The 13,494-nt window shown below is 50.4% G+C and overlaps 1 protein-coding gene across 1 annotated transcript in view; it reads left to right on the top strand.

Annotated features, from left to right (window-relative positions):
* Positions 1-13,494, top strand: part of LOC147099511 (proline-rich protein 12-like) — an 81,607-nt gene that overhangs the window by 54,396 nt on the left and 13,717 nt on the right. Inside the window, exons 6-11 of the mRNA XM_085969714.1 lie at positions 1,815-2,164; positions 5,382-5,498; positions 6,723-6,980; positions 11,322-11,438; positions 12,171-12,304; positions 13,220-13,422. Of these exons, the coding sequence (XP_085825840.1) occupies positions 1,815-2,164; positions 5,382-5,498; positions 6,723-6,980; positions 11,322-11,438; positions 12,171-12,304; positions 13,220-13,422 (1,179 nt within the window). The remainder of the gene's footprint in view (positions 1-1,814; positions 2,165-5,381; positions 5,499-6,722; positions 6,981-11,321; positions 11,439-12,170; positions 12,305-13,219; positions 13,423-13,494) is intronic.

Below are 13,494 nucleotides of genomic sequence, written 5' to 3' on the forward strand. Positions count from 1 at the left end.
GAGTGTCAGCCTATCTTTGTGCTCAAGTCTCTGGATTGGGGACTTGAACCCACAACCTTCTGACTCAGAGGCGAGGGTGCTGCCCACTGAGCCACAGCTGAACAGCTTGAGGTAGCAGATCAGCCATGATCTTATTGAATGGCGGAACAGGCTCAAGCGGCCGTATGGCCTACTCCTGCTCCTAATTCTTATGTTCTTATAACCCGTCACATATTGTTACCGCTGGGTTTTATTTTCTGGGGAGGGTGCAGCTTAAGAGGAGAGAAGAAGGTGTCCTGTTTTTGCTCCTGCTTTCAAATAATTATTTCCTTGCCAGAGATTATGCAGGAGATTTGGACTACTCTCGCTCCAGGACTGCTGTCGACAATTCTTAAGTGCATGGGTTTAGCTTCAGGACAACGCTAGCTCCAAGAACCACTGGCGACACGAGGAAACATTTTGTTTGTACACGACGAGTTGTTGTGATCTGGAATGCGCTGCCTGAAAGGGCGGTGGAAGCAGATTCAGCAGTAACTTTCAAAAGGGGATTTGGGTAAATACTTGAAGGGCAAATTTTTACAGGGCTGTGGGGGAAAAAGCAGGGGGGAGTGGGATTAATTGGACAGCTCTTTCAAAGAGTGTTTAGAACGTGCAACTTGTTACCACAAGCAGTAGTTGAGGCGAACAGCGCGGATGCCTTTGAGCGGGAGCTGGATTAGTGCACGAGGGCGACAGGAATAGAAGGTTATGCTGATGGGGTTAGATGATTAGGGATGGAGGAGGCTGGTGTGGAGCATAAACACCAGCACAGTTGGGCCGAATGGCCTGTTTCTGTGCTGTAGATTCTATGTAAAACACCGCTCTCAAAATGGAGGTCACCCCATAGATTAGAGGATAGAGTTTCCTCAGTCACGGGCTATTGTACAGCAGGCGGTTTAGAAGGCAAATGGTATGTTGGCCTTCGTAGCGAGAGGATTCGAGTACAGGAACAAGGATGTCTTGCTGCAGTTGTACAGGGCCTTGGTGAGACCACACCTTGAGTATTGTGTGCAGTTTTGGTCGCCTTATCTGAGGAAGGATGTTCTTGCCATGGAAGGAGTTCAGCGAAGATTCACCAGGCTGATACCTGGGATGGCAGGAATGACGTATGAGGAGAGATTGGGTCGCTTGGGCTTGTACTCGCTGGAGTTTAGAAGAATGAGAGGGGATCTCATTGAAACATATAAAATTCTGACAGGACTAGACAGACTAGATGCAGGAAGGATGTTCCCGATGGTCGGGGAGTCCAGAACCAGGGGTCACAGTCTAAGGATAAGGGGTAAGCCATTTAGGACAGAAATTAGGAGGAATTTCTTCACCCAGAGAGTGGTGAACCTGTGGAATTCTCTACCACAGAAGGCAGTGGAGGCCAATTCATTAAATATATTCAAGAAGGAGTTAGATATATTTCTTAAGGCTAACGGGATCAAGGGATATGGGGAGAAGGCAGGGACAGGGTACTGAATTTGGATGACCAGCCATGATCACATTGAATGGCGGAGCAGGCTCGAGGGGCCGAATGGCCTACTCCTGCTCCTATCTTCTATGTTTCTATATTGGTTTAGCCCGGGCACCATGAATACAGGAAAATCGGGCAGTGAGGAACGCACACCCGATTTGTTTTTTTTCCGTCCACTGGCATTTGAGAACACAATTGTTACAAACCAAAGTCGGGTCACTTCAAAGAGGGGCGGAGGGGGTGGGGTGGTATGGGGGGCGGGGATGGTGGAAAGACCTAAGAAAACCAGGGGCAAGGGAGGCTAGTCCTTCAATCTGACTCTTTCTTTCTATTTCAGTCTGCGTTGCTTTGCCAGACAACATGGCCATCGAAGAAAAAGAAGTGAGCACCTCGCCGTCCGAGGCTTCCCAGCCGGAGCAGGCCGCGCCCCCGTCCCCAGTCTTGCCGAAAGAGCCGATCCCGGAAGAGGAGCCTTCTCCCGCCCCCCCAGAGTCCCCGCCGCTGCCGCCGCCGCCGCCGCCGGTGGAAGAGAAGGAGCCTCCCTCCCCGGTCAAGCTCGCCAAGAAGCAGGACTCGGTGGCCATTTGCGGAGAGACCGACGAAGACGACGACGAGAGCGGCGGGGAAGGTACCATCCGGAAGTGGGATGAGTTTGTCATCAAAATCGACGACATTAAAGAGCTTAAGGTACGGTTTCCCCACTCTTTACGCAAAGTCAGAATTTTTAAAATATTGCCGAGTTTCTCTCTCACACACACACCCCACATTTAACACCAAATTAATCAATCGATCAATCCCGAGTCGCTCGTACCTCCACGTGACCTCTCTGGTGACGCCATTAATGGGGAAGCACTTCCTGTGCCTTGGAGCACCTCTGGAAGGAAGTCGATCAAAATGGCCGCTCTCCAACAGGCAGAAATATATTTTTAACTTTTTGGGAGGGGTGGGGTTTTCCACATAGACATTGAGGGAAGCGCGTTTGAGTAGAAAATACTCCCCTAGATCTTCCTCTCCTTGCAATAGAGGCCTGGGGCAGACCTCCAGCCCCCGCTAATCGCCCCACCCCCCCACACCTTTGGGTGGGGTATAATTTAGTCCTTTGACAGTGTTTCATATTGGGACACATTTGATCCTTTGGGAATGGTATAGAAAGGTTCGGGAAGCCTCTGCTGCAAGCACATTGTTTGGTGGTGCCTTGGCACATTGGATACAAAACTGGCTTAGTGGCAGAAGGCAGAGGGTGATGGTCGAAGGTTGTTTTTGTGACTGGAAGCCTGTGGCCAGTGGGGTACCACAGGGATCGGTGCTGGGTCCCTTGCTGTTTGTGGTCTACATTAATGACTTGGATATGAATGTAAAGGGTATGATCAGTAAGTTCGCGGATGATACAAAAATTGGTAGGGTGGTAAATAGCGAGGAGGGTAGCCTCAGTCTGCAGGACGATATAGATGGGTTGGTCAGATGGGCGGAACAGTGGCAAATGGAATTTAACCCGGAAAAGTGCGAGGTGATGCACTTTGGGGGGACTAACAAGGCAAAGGAATACACAATGAATGGAAAGACCCTAGGCAAGACGGAGGGTCAGAGGGATCTGGGTGTGCAAGTACACAGATCCCTGAAGGCGGCGGAACAGGTGGATAAGGTGGTAAAAAAGGCATATGGGATACTTGCCTTCATTAGCCGAGGCATTGAATATAAGAGCAAGGAGGTTATGATGGAGCTGTATAAAACACTGGTTAGGCCACAGCTGGAATATTGTGTGCAGTTCTGGTCGCCACACTACAGGAAGGATGTGATCGCGTTAGAGAGGGTGCAGAGGAGGTTCACCAGGATGTTACCAGGGCTGGAGCGTTTCAGCTATGAAGAGAGACTGGGCAGGTTGGGTTTGTTTTCCTTGGAGCTGAGGAGGCTGAGGGGGGACATGATTGAGGTGTACAAAATTATGAGGGGCATAGATAGGATGGATGCTGAGGAGCTTTTTCCCTTAGTAGAGGGGTCGATAACTAGGGGGCATAGATTCAAGGTAAAGGGCGGGAGGTTTAGAGGGGATTTGAGAAAGAACTTTTTCACCCAGAGGGTGGTTGGAGTCTGGAACTCACTGCCTGAAAGGGTTGTGGAGGCAGAAACCCTCACAACATTTAAGAAGCATTTGGATGTGCACTTGAAATGCCATAGCATACAAGGCTACGGGCCAAATGCTGGAATATGGGATTAGATTAGACAGGGCTTGATGGCCGGCGCGGACACGATGGGCCGAAGGGCCTCTATCCGTGCTGTATTACTCTATGACTCTATGACTCTATTGTTATTTTCTCAATCTTAAAAATCAGCAGAAGCTAACTTTTCTCCATCTCTTTTTCAATGCTGACTTTCATGTAGAAATGTGGGCTACATCTTGAAACCTTTCTCAACCAACTTATTTTGAGCGAAATCTTGAGTGGTTATGTGACCGGGTTAGTTATCTAGGGTTTAAAAAAAAAAAAAAAAAATCGTTCCTGGGATGTGGGAGTCGCTGGCAAGGCCGGCATTTATTGCCCATCCCTAATTGCCCCTTGAGAAGGTGGTGATGAGCCACCTTCTTGAACCGCTGCAGTCCGTGTGGTGAAGGTGCTCCCACAGTGCTGTTAGGGAGGGAGTTCCAGGATTTTGACCCAGCGACGATGAAGGAACGGCCGATATATTTCCAAGTCGGGATGGTTAGTAATACAGCAAAGCATGAGTTCCGATCCCACCATGGCAGTTTGAGAATTCGAATTAAGTTTTTAAAAAAAAATCTTGTAAATTTAAAAAATAAAACTGGCATCGGTGGAAGTGACCATGAAAGCTGTCGAATTATGCACTTGCAAACTGAGCAGCAGGGATTGGGTGATGGGAGGGGTTGTAACGTTATCTCTTCGTTGAGTATAATTGAATTTTAAAAGCTCTGCAGCGCCCTTTTATTTAATTTATTCACGGGATGTGGGCGTTCATTGTCCATCCCTAATTGCCCTCGAGATGGCGGTGGTGACAACTGAGTGGTTGGTTAGGCCATTTCAGAGGCCGGTTAAGAGTCAACCACATTGCTGTGGGTCTGGAATCACATATCGGCCAGACCGGGTAAGGACGGTAGATTGCCTTCCCCTAAAGGACATTAGTGAACCAGTTGGGATTTTACGACAATCCGATAGCTTCACGGTCGCCATCACGGAACTCGCGTCTCTGGATTATCAGTCCAGGCCTCTGAATTACTCGTTGCTACCATGCCCCCTGTAGTTTTGAAGGAGAAACTAGGACTGTTCTCCGAGCAGAGAAGGTTACGGGGGGGGGGATTTAATAGAGGTGTTCAAAACTATGAAGGGTTTTGATAAGAGTAAACAGGGAGAAACTGTTTCCACTGGCAGCATGGTTCAGTAACCAGAGGACACGGATTTCAGATCAATTGGCAAAAGAACCAGAGGGGGAAATGAGAATTTTTTGACACAGCGAGTTGCTATGATCTGGAATGCGCTGCCTGAAAGGGGCGGCAGAAGCAGATTCAATGGTAACTTTTCAAAAATGAATTGGATAAATACTTGCATCGAATTTTACAGGACAGGAGCAGGCCATTCGGCCCAACAGGTCTGTGCCGGTGTCTATGCTCCACACGAGCCTCGGCCCACCCTGCTTCATCTCACCCCAACAAATAATCCTTCCGAAACTTGAAAAGGAAAAATTTGCAGGGCTATGGGGAAAAGGGGACTGATTGGCTAGCTCTTTCAAGGAGCCGGCACTCTCTGTGCTGTGTGATTCTATGGCCCAGTGTCTGTCGGTGGTAGGGGCTTTTTTGCGTTGCACGGAATTGTTTCTGTCGCCCCCCCCCCCCCCGGTGCGGCGTGAAGGAGAGCCAAGTGTCTGTGTGGCTGACCCCTACCTCCTGTTTTCACAGCTCGCCATGCAGGGAGGAAACGAACCTCCACCAATTTGGCGCGTGCAGAAGGCCTCGCTGCAGCAGTTCATGCCCGAGGTGCGAGACGGACAACGCCACTTCTGTTCCAGCACTCAGGTAAGCTCACCTGTCTGTCTCTCTCTCTCTCTCTCTCCCTCTCTCTCGTTTCCAGCCTGGAATGGAGGCATCCGGGAGGTCACCTTTTATAAGTAGTTCAGGGCACGGGAAAGGCAAACCAGAAAGAACTTGCATTTCTATAGCGCCTTTCACGACCTCAGGATGTCCCAAAGCGCTTTACAGCCAATGAAGTACTTTGTGAAGTGTCGTCACTGTTGTAATGTAGGAAACGCGGCAGCCAGTTTGCATACAGCAAACTCCCACACACAGCAATGAGATAATGACACCTTGTTTCTTTCACTTCTTTTGTCCGATCGCAGCCCTGCCTTCGACCTATTTTCTTTTCTTTCCAGTTTTGAAGAAGGGTTCGACCCGAAACGTCAACTCAAATTTCTCTCCACGGATGTTGCCTAACCTGCTGAGTTTTTCCAGCATTAACTGTTGTTTTTTTAGTGATGTTGGTTGAGTGATAAATATTGGCCAGGACACCGGGGATAACTCCCCTGCTCTTCTTCGAAATAGGGGTCTTTTACGTCCACCTGAGAGAGCAGACGGGGCCTCAGAGTGGCGCACGACTTACGCTGAGCAGGGCAGAGGGTCACAGAGTTCCCTCCTGGGTAGGAGATTGCAGGCCGAGCCGGGCAGTGTGAAGGAGATACCGGGAGAGTGAACCCAACAATACAGAGGCCCGTTCGATAGCTCCAGCGGCCCGTCCGATATTCTTTTCTCCCCCCCCCCCCCCCACCCGACCCCCGACCTGATTTGCGGGCCAGCTTAGTAGGAGTCAGCCGATATCCGGCTTTCCAGAGAAGCAGGAAGGGGAATGAGACGCGGAACAGTCGCAAGAGGTAGCCTGAACTTTTAAAATTTATATTAAATACAAATTTTCCAGTCTTATAATAATACCTTCTGAAATCCGAATAATTCCGAAAACCGAAACTCAGCTGGTCCCAAGGCTTTCGGATAAGGGATAGTGTACCTGTATTTCCGAGTCGGGATGGTGTGTGACTCGGAATGGAACTTGGAAGCGGTGGTGTTCCCACGCGCCTGCTGCCCCTTGTCCTTCTAGGTGGTAGAGGGTCGCGGGTTTGGGAGGTGATGGTTCAATTATTTTCATTTCTCAAGTCCTCAACTGAGCCTTTGGACGAACTCATTTTGAAAGGGCCGATGAGGTGGTTGCTCGGTGAGCTATGAAACCTTCCTTTGTTTCTTCCTCGTTTTTAGTATATCGAGTACCCGGATGAGGTGAAGAACGATTACCAGCGCCTCTACGTGAAGTTTCTGGAGAATGTGGACAAGAAAGACTACGTGCGGATTTGCTCAAAGAAGCCGTGGCACAGGCCCCTGCACCTGGCCAAGAAGCAAGACTCCGTCGCCATTTCTGGCGAGACCGATGAAGATGACGAGGAGAGTGGCGGCGAAGGGGTGTTCCGTGAGCGCGACGAGTTCGTCGTGAAAATCGACGACATCAAGGCACTTAAGGTAAAACAAACCCCCCCCCCCCCCCCCCGGCTAAACAACAACTTGGACCGTTAACATAGTAAAAAAACGCCCCAAGGCGCTTCACAGGGGGCGATCACGCAACATAATTTGACGCCGAGCCACATAAGGAGATATTGGGACCAGTGACCAAAAGCTTGGTCAGAGAGAGGTAGGTTTTAAGGGAGAGTCTTAAGGAGGTGGAGAAGTTTAGGGAGGGAATTCCGGAGCTGAGGGCCTCAGGAGCCGAAGGCCGGCAGTGGAGGGATAGAAACATAGAAGATAGGAGCAGGAGTAGGCCATTCGGCCCCTCGAGCCTGTTCTGCCATTTAATGAGATAATGGCTGGTCATCCAAATTCAGTACCCTGTCCCTGCCTTCTCCCCATATCCCTTGATCCCTTTAGCCTTAAGAAATATATCTAACTCCTTCTTGAATATATTTAATGAATTGGCCTCCACTGCCTTGTGTGGTAGAGAATTCCACAGGTTCACCACTCCCTGGGTGAAGAAATTCCTCCTCCTCATCTCTGTCCTATATGGCTTACCCCTTATCCTTAGACTGTGACCCCTGGTCCTGGACTCCCCTGCCATCGGGAACATCCTTCCTGCATCTAGTCTGTCTAGCCCTGTTAGAATTTTATAAGTTTCAATGAGATCCCCTCTCATTCTTCTAAACTCTAGCGAATATAAGCCTAATCGACCCAATCTCTCTCCATATGTCATTCCTGCCATCCCAGGTATCAGTTTGGTGAAGGAAATCAGGGAGGCGCAAGAGGCCAGAATTGGAGGAGTGCAGAGATCTCGGAGGTTTGCAGGGGGCTGGAGGAGGTTGCAGAGACAGGGGAGGGGGCGAGGCCCTGGAGGGATTTGAAAACAAGGCCGAGAGTTTTAAAATGGGGGTGTTGCCGAACCGGCAGCCAATGTCTTCTTCTTAGGCAGTCTCTCGGAACCGAGGATGACTTGCTTCCACACTAAAAATGAGTTCCCAGGTGACTGATGGGTCCAATGCGGGACCTACAGTCTCTGTCGCTGTTGGGGTTGTCCACGAGGGTCCTGACGTTCCAGGTCCCGAATTTCATTTTAAAGGGTGGAAGATGCCTGTGCGTGAATTCTTTTAACGTGGGGTGGCCGTTGCACACCAGCTGCCACACGGGCTTGACAGAGCAAGGTCTTGGTCCAATAGCAAGGAGCTCCAAGACGATTGGAGACCAGGCTCTGTTAAATCGGCCTAGCACACACACACACAAACATCCTCCTACTGTCCTCCTCTCTCCTTCCCGCAGGTCCTCTCTGGGTTTCGTGGGATGCAGTGTGGTCCTCCTGACCCCGCTGCTCCACTCCTGGGCCTCGACTTATCAACTTACATAGTAACAGAGTAACAGTGTAACAGTTTTAGATAGGAGAAAACCATCCGTCCATCTAACCCTCCTAACCACAGTATTCCTTTGGTAGATATCTAAAAGCCCTGAATCGCATTTATTGACAATGTTTGGACAAATTGGAATATATTTTTGTTGAGAGTTATGAAATACCTCCTTAAATGTCTGCCACTGCATTTCCATTGTCTTACCCTTTAATTTATTTTTCCAGTCCACTTTAGCCAGTTCTGCCCTCATGCCATTGTAATTGCCTTTGTTTAAGATCAGGACACTGGTTTGAGATACAACTTTTTCACCCTCCAACTGAATTTGAAATTCAACCATGCTATGATCACTCTTTCCTAGAGGATCCTTTACTATGAGATCATTTAGGGTAGAACGTGGGAGGCCGGCCAGGAGTGCGTTGGAAAAGTCAAGCCTAGAGGTAACGCAGGCATGGATGAGGGTTTCAGCAGCAGATGAGCGTAGGGCTGGGAGCACAGGGTCCGTCCGACTGCTACCCATCACCTTTTTAGATAGGTGGCGGGGCAAAGAACAATGTAACCAGATTGAGAAGGATTTGGTGCATGAAGTGAACGAAGGGGAACTTGCGTCGAATTGAACAGCATCGTGGCACGCCAGATCAAGGAAAATGACGGGCAAGAAAAAAGCAGCTGATCCATCGAGCCCGCCCGCCACTGGACTGTCCCCCATCTGCTGTACGGGTCATCGAATGATGGGAGAGACATTACTACCCTTGGGAGAATGGGATGATTCTGAGTAATTGGGAATTTTAAGTTATGAGGAAAAAGAATAAGGGAAGTTGGGTTTACCTTTTGGAAAAGAAGAGGTCAGGGTAATCTAATTGAAGTTTGCAGAATTTACGAAGGGAATTTGACCCAGGTGACTCTTACACTGGGGTGAAATGTCAGGGGGCGGGGGGGGCACACGAGTTACAAATGAGGCGGTTAAGAGGAAGAAGGAAGGAGAGTTTTCACCCAATGGAGATGTGGAATGAGGGATGGCCATTGAAGCCAACGGTATAAATGGCTTCGAGAGGCAATTGGATGAGATTGTGGAGAGCGAGAAGGGATTGAGGGTCATGGTGGAATAAAAACAGAAAATGCTGGAAACACTCAGCAGGTCAGGCAGCATCTGCGGAGAGAGAAACAGAGTTAACGTTTCAGGTCGATGACCCTTCGTCAGAACTGGAAAAAGTTGGAGAGGGAACAGGTTTTTAAGCAAGTGTAGGGGCAGGGAAAGGGGGGAGGGGAGGAAAGAATAAAAGGGAAGGTCTGTGATAGGGTGGAAGGCAGGAGAGATTAAAGACAAACGGGATGATGGTGCGAGGCAAAAGGAGATGGTAATGGGACAAGTTAAGAAACAAAAGATGACTCTAGATGAAGTGTAAATGGCACTGGCAGAATGAAAGACCGCTGCCATGTGAGAGAGAGAGAAGAAAAAAAATAATAGGGGCCGAGGTTATGATCTGAAATTGTTGAACTCGATGTTGAGTCCAGAGGGCTGTAAAGTGCCTAATCGAAAGATGAGGTGCTGTTCCTCGAGCTTACGTTGAGCTTCATTGGAACAGTGTAAGAGGCCGAGGATGGAGAGGTCTGAGTGGGGGTGGAGCGGAGAATTAAAGTGACAGGCCACCGGAAGCTCGGGGTCACCCTTACGGACTGAACGGAGGTTGTTCCGCAAAGCGGTCACCCAATCTGCGTTTCGTCTCCCCAATGTAGAGGAGACCGCATCGTGAGCAGCGAATACAGTATACTAGATTGCAAGAAGTACAAGTAAATCGCTGTTTCACCTGGAAGGGGTGTTTGGGGCCCTGGACGGTGGGATTTGATGATCGTGGTGGGTTTGATGATTGAGGAAGAGGTGGGCTCTATTTCCTAGAGCCTTGAAGGACCCGACTCTTGCTGGAATGTTGGCGCTAGTGCCAAGCACTGACGGCCGTTCTTCACGCGTGAACTCAGACGATGGCTTCTGGCGGGACGTTCCGTCATAGAAGGCATCACTGCCTGCTTGGACGAGGTAATTGGGAGGACAGCCCGGACTCGGGATAGGAAAATCTGGGGCTGTGGGGGAACAATTGGAAAGTCGATGAGTTAGTCACCTAGGGTTGCTAGGACAATCCTGGAGTCTCCAGGAATTAAAGGCTATTCTCCAGGACACTGTTGCGAGCATCTTGGGAGAATAATTATAGGGGGCTTTGGAAAAAATTGTGGTGTTTTTTCATTTTCTCCAAACACATTCATTTATTAGTTATAAAAGTACTGGGCGATGGGAAGAAAGGCTGTTTGATTGGGCGGGGCGGGATGGTCATGTCACGAAACCTCAGTTTTTAAAAATTCGTTTTATGGGATGTTGGCGTCGCTGGCAAGGCCGGCATTTATTGCCCTTGAGAAGGTGGTGGTGAGCCGCCTTCTTGAACCGCTGCAGTCCGTGTGGTGAAGGTACTCCCACAGTGCTGTTGGGGAGGGAGTTCCAGGATTTTGACTCGGCGACGATGAAGGAACGGCCGATATACTTCTATGTCAGGATGATGTGTAACTTGGAGGGGAACTTGGAGGTGGTGGTGCTCCCATGCGCCTGCTGCCCTTGTCCTTTTAGGTGGAAGAGGTCACGGGTTTGGGAGGTGCTGCTGAAGAAGCCTTGGCAAGTTGCTGCAGTGCATCTTGTAGATGGTACACACTGCAGCCACGGTACGCCGGTGGTGGAGGGAGTGAATGTTTAAGGTGGTGGATGGGGTGCCAATCAAGCGGGCTGCTTTGTCCTGGATGGTGTCGAGCTTCTTGAGTGTTGTTGCAGCTGTACTCATCCAGGCAAGTGGAGAGTATTCAATGACGCTCCTTGCTTGTGCCTTGTAGATGGTGGAAAGGCTTTGTGGAGTAGGGAGGTGAGACAGTCGCTGCAGAATACCTAGCAGCCCCTAATGATGCCTGAACGGTGATTGACTGCCTCTTGTTTTTTCCACAGCTCGCTATGCAGGCAGGACGAGAGCCTCCTCCCATCTGGCGAGTGCAGAAGGCCTTGCTGCAGAAGTTTACCCCCGAGATCAGAGACGGGCAGCGGCAGTTCTGTGCGACCAGCAAAGTAAGGAACGCGATTACTAGAGAGAAAGAAGAACTCACATTTCTACAGCGCCTTTCACGACTTTAGGACATCCCAAAGCGCTTTACAGCCAATGAAGTGACTTTTTTGAAGTGCAGTCACTGTTGTAATGTAGGAAATGCGGCAGCCAATTTGCGCACAGCAAGCTCCCACAAACAGCAATGTGATGATGACCAGATAATCTGTTTTTCGTGATGTTGATTGAGGGATAAATATTGGCCTCAGAACACCGGGGATAACTCCCCTGCTCTTCTTCGAAATAGTGGCCGTGGGATCTTTTACCTCCACCTGAGAGAGAGCAGACGGGGCCTCGGTTTAACATCTCATCCGAAAGACGGCACCTCCGACAGTGCAGCACTCCCTCAGCACCGCACTGGGAGTGTCAGCCTAGATTTTTGTGCTCAAGTCTCTGGAGTGGGGACTTGAACCCACGACCTTCTGACGCAGAGACGCGAGAGAGAGTGCCGCCCCACTGAGCTACGGCTGACCGCCCAATCAGATTGCGTGGTGGAGCAGGACGTCAAGAGGTGCAAGTGCTGTATGGCAATCTTCCAAAATGGCTCCCGCACCCCCCCCCCCCCCAACCGAAGTGCTCAGTGCAGATGAGGGGTTAATGAGTGTCTGTTCAGCCCCCTTCTAGTAGACAGTTGCCAAGCAACAAGCAGGCGCACCGGCCTAACGTTCCGTGTCTGTCTTTCTTTCTTCCGGTTTCAGTACCTTGGATACTTTGGCCATGCGAAAAACGAATACCAGCGTCTCTACGTTAAGTTCCTGGAGAACGTAAACAAGAAAGACTACGTCCGCGTGTGTTCCAAGAAGCCCTGGCACCGGCCGCAGCAGTCCCTGAGGTAGAGGCGCCGGTCTCGCTGGCGCCAGCTTTCAGTTTGCGCTCCCATTAGCATTTGTTCTTTTATACAGAATATTTAAAGGATTGAAAAATAACGGGGTCCAGCACTCTTCGGGTGAGCACTGGTGGTGGTAGGCCTCAGATCGTGGCTAAGGGGGTCTCGGGTGAGAGTTGTACCTTTTTTAATGATTAGGGTGGGAGTTAGAGGCCTCGATCGGGGTGTGAGGGTCTCACAGTGAGGCCTCGATCGGAGTGTGAGGGTCTCGCAGTGAGGCTTCGATCGGAGTGTGAGGGTCTTGCAGTGAGGTCTCGATCGGAGTGTGAGGGTCTCGCAGTGAGGCCTCGATCGGAGTGTGAGGGTCTCGCAGTGAGGCCTCGATCGGAGTGTGAGGGTCTCGCAGTGAGACTTTGATCGGAGTGTGAGGGTCTCGCAGTGAGGCCTCGATTGGAGTGTGAGGGTCTCGCAGTGAGGCCTCGATCGGAGTGTGAGGGTCTCGCAGTGAGGCCTCGATCGGAGTGTGAGGGTCTCGCAGTGAGGCCTCGATCGGAGTGTGAGGGTCTCGCAGTGAGGCCTGGATCGGAGTGTGAGGGTCTCGCAGTGAGGCCTCGATCGGAGTGTGAGGGTCTCACAGTGAGGCCTCGATCAGAGTGTGAGGGTCTTGGTTTTGGGGTTAGAGACTTTGTCCACATAAGTTCCAGCCAGAGTCACAGGATCAGCAGTGGTAATGCTGGCTGGCTTTTCCCCCTCCCCCTCACTAGCCCAGGGAAGCTGAGAAATAGACCACCCCCCTTCCTAACCGAGATCCCAGTGAACTTTGCCCTGACCGGGGTGGTGGGGGGAGGTGAGGATAGAATCTTTATCTGTAATGTAACGTTATTTGACTTTGCCGCTAACTTGCCGTGTTTGGTGCTTCAGACGGCAGAGCCAGACCAAGACCACTCCGAACCGGGTGCCAGTCGTGGTTAAGCCAGAGCCACCAGCCCGGCCGGCAACGAAACCCAAGCAGAGACCGTCCAAAGCCAAGGCCGAACCCCCTCCGAAGAAGAGGAAAAAATGGCTGAAAGAGGCAGCCTCGTCATCAGAATCAGACTCGACACCCAATCAGCAGAGTGAAGAGGGTGAGCGCCTTCATTTGTTTTTCTTCCATCCCTGTTTTGTTTTTACTTTGCCTTGTGCTGACTGGATTTTTT

Source organism: Somniosus microcephalus, chromosome 28 (genome assembly GCF_052327205.1).
Source record: "Somniosus microcephalus isolate GS21.2 chromosome 28, FLI_Smic_1.0, whole genome shotgun sequence".
Taxonomy (NCBI): domain Eukaryota; kingdom Metazoa; phylum Chordata; class Chondrichthyes; order Squaliformes; family Somniosidae; genus Somniosus; species Somniosus microcephalus.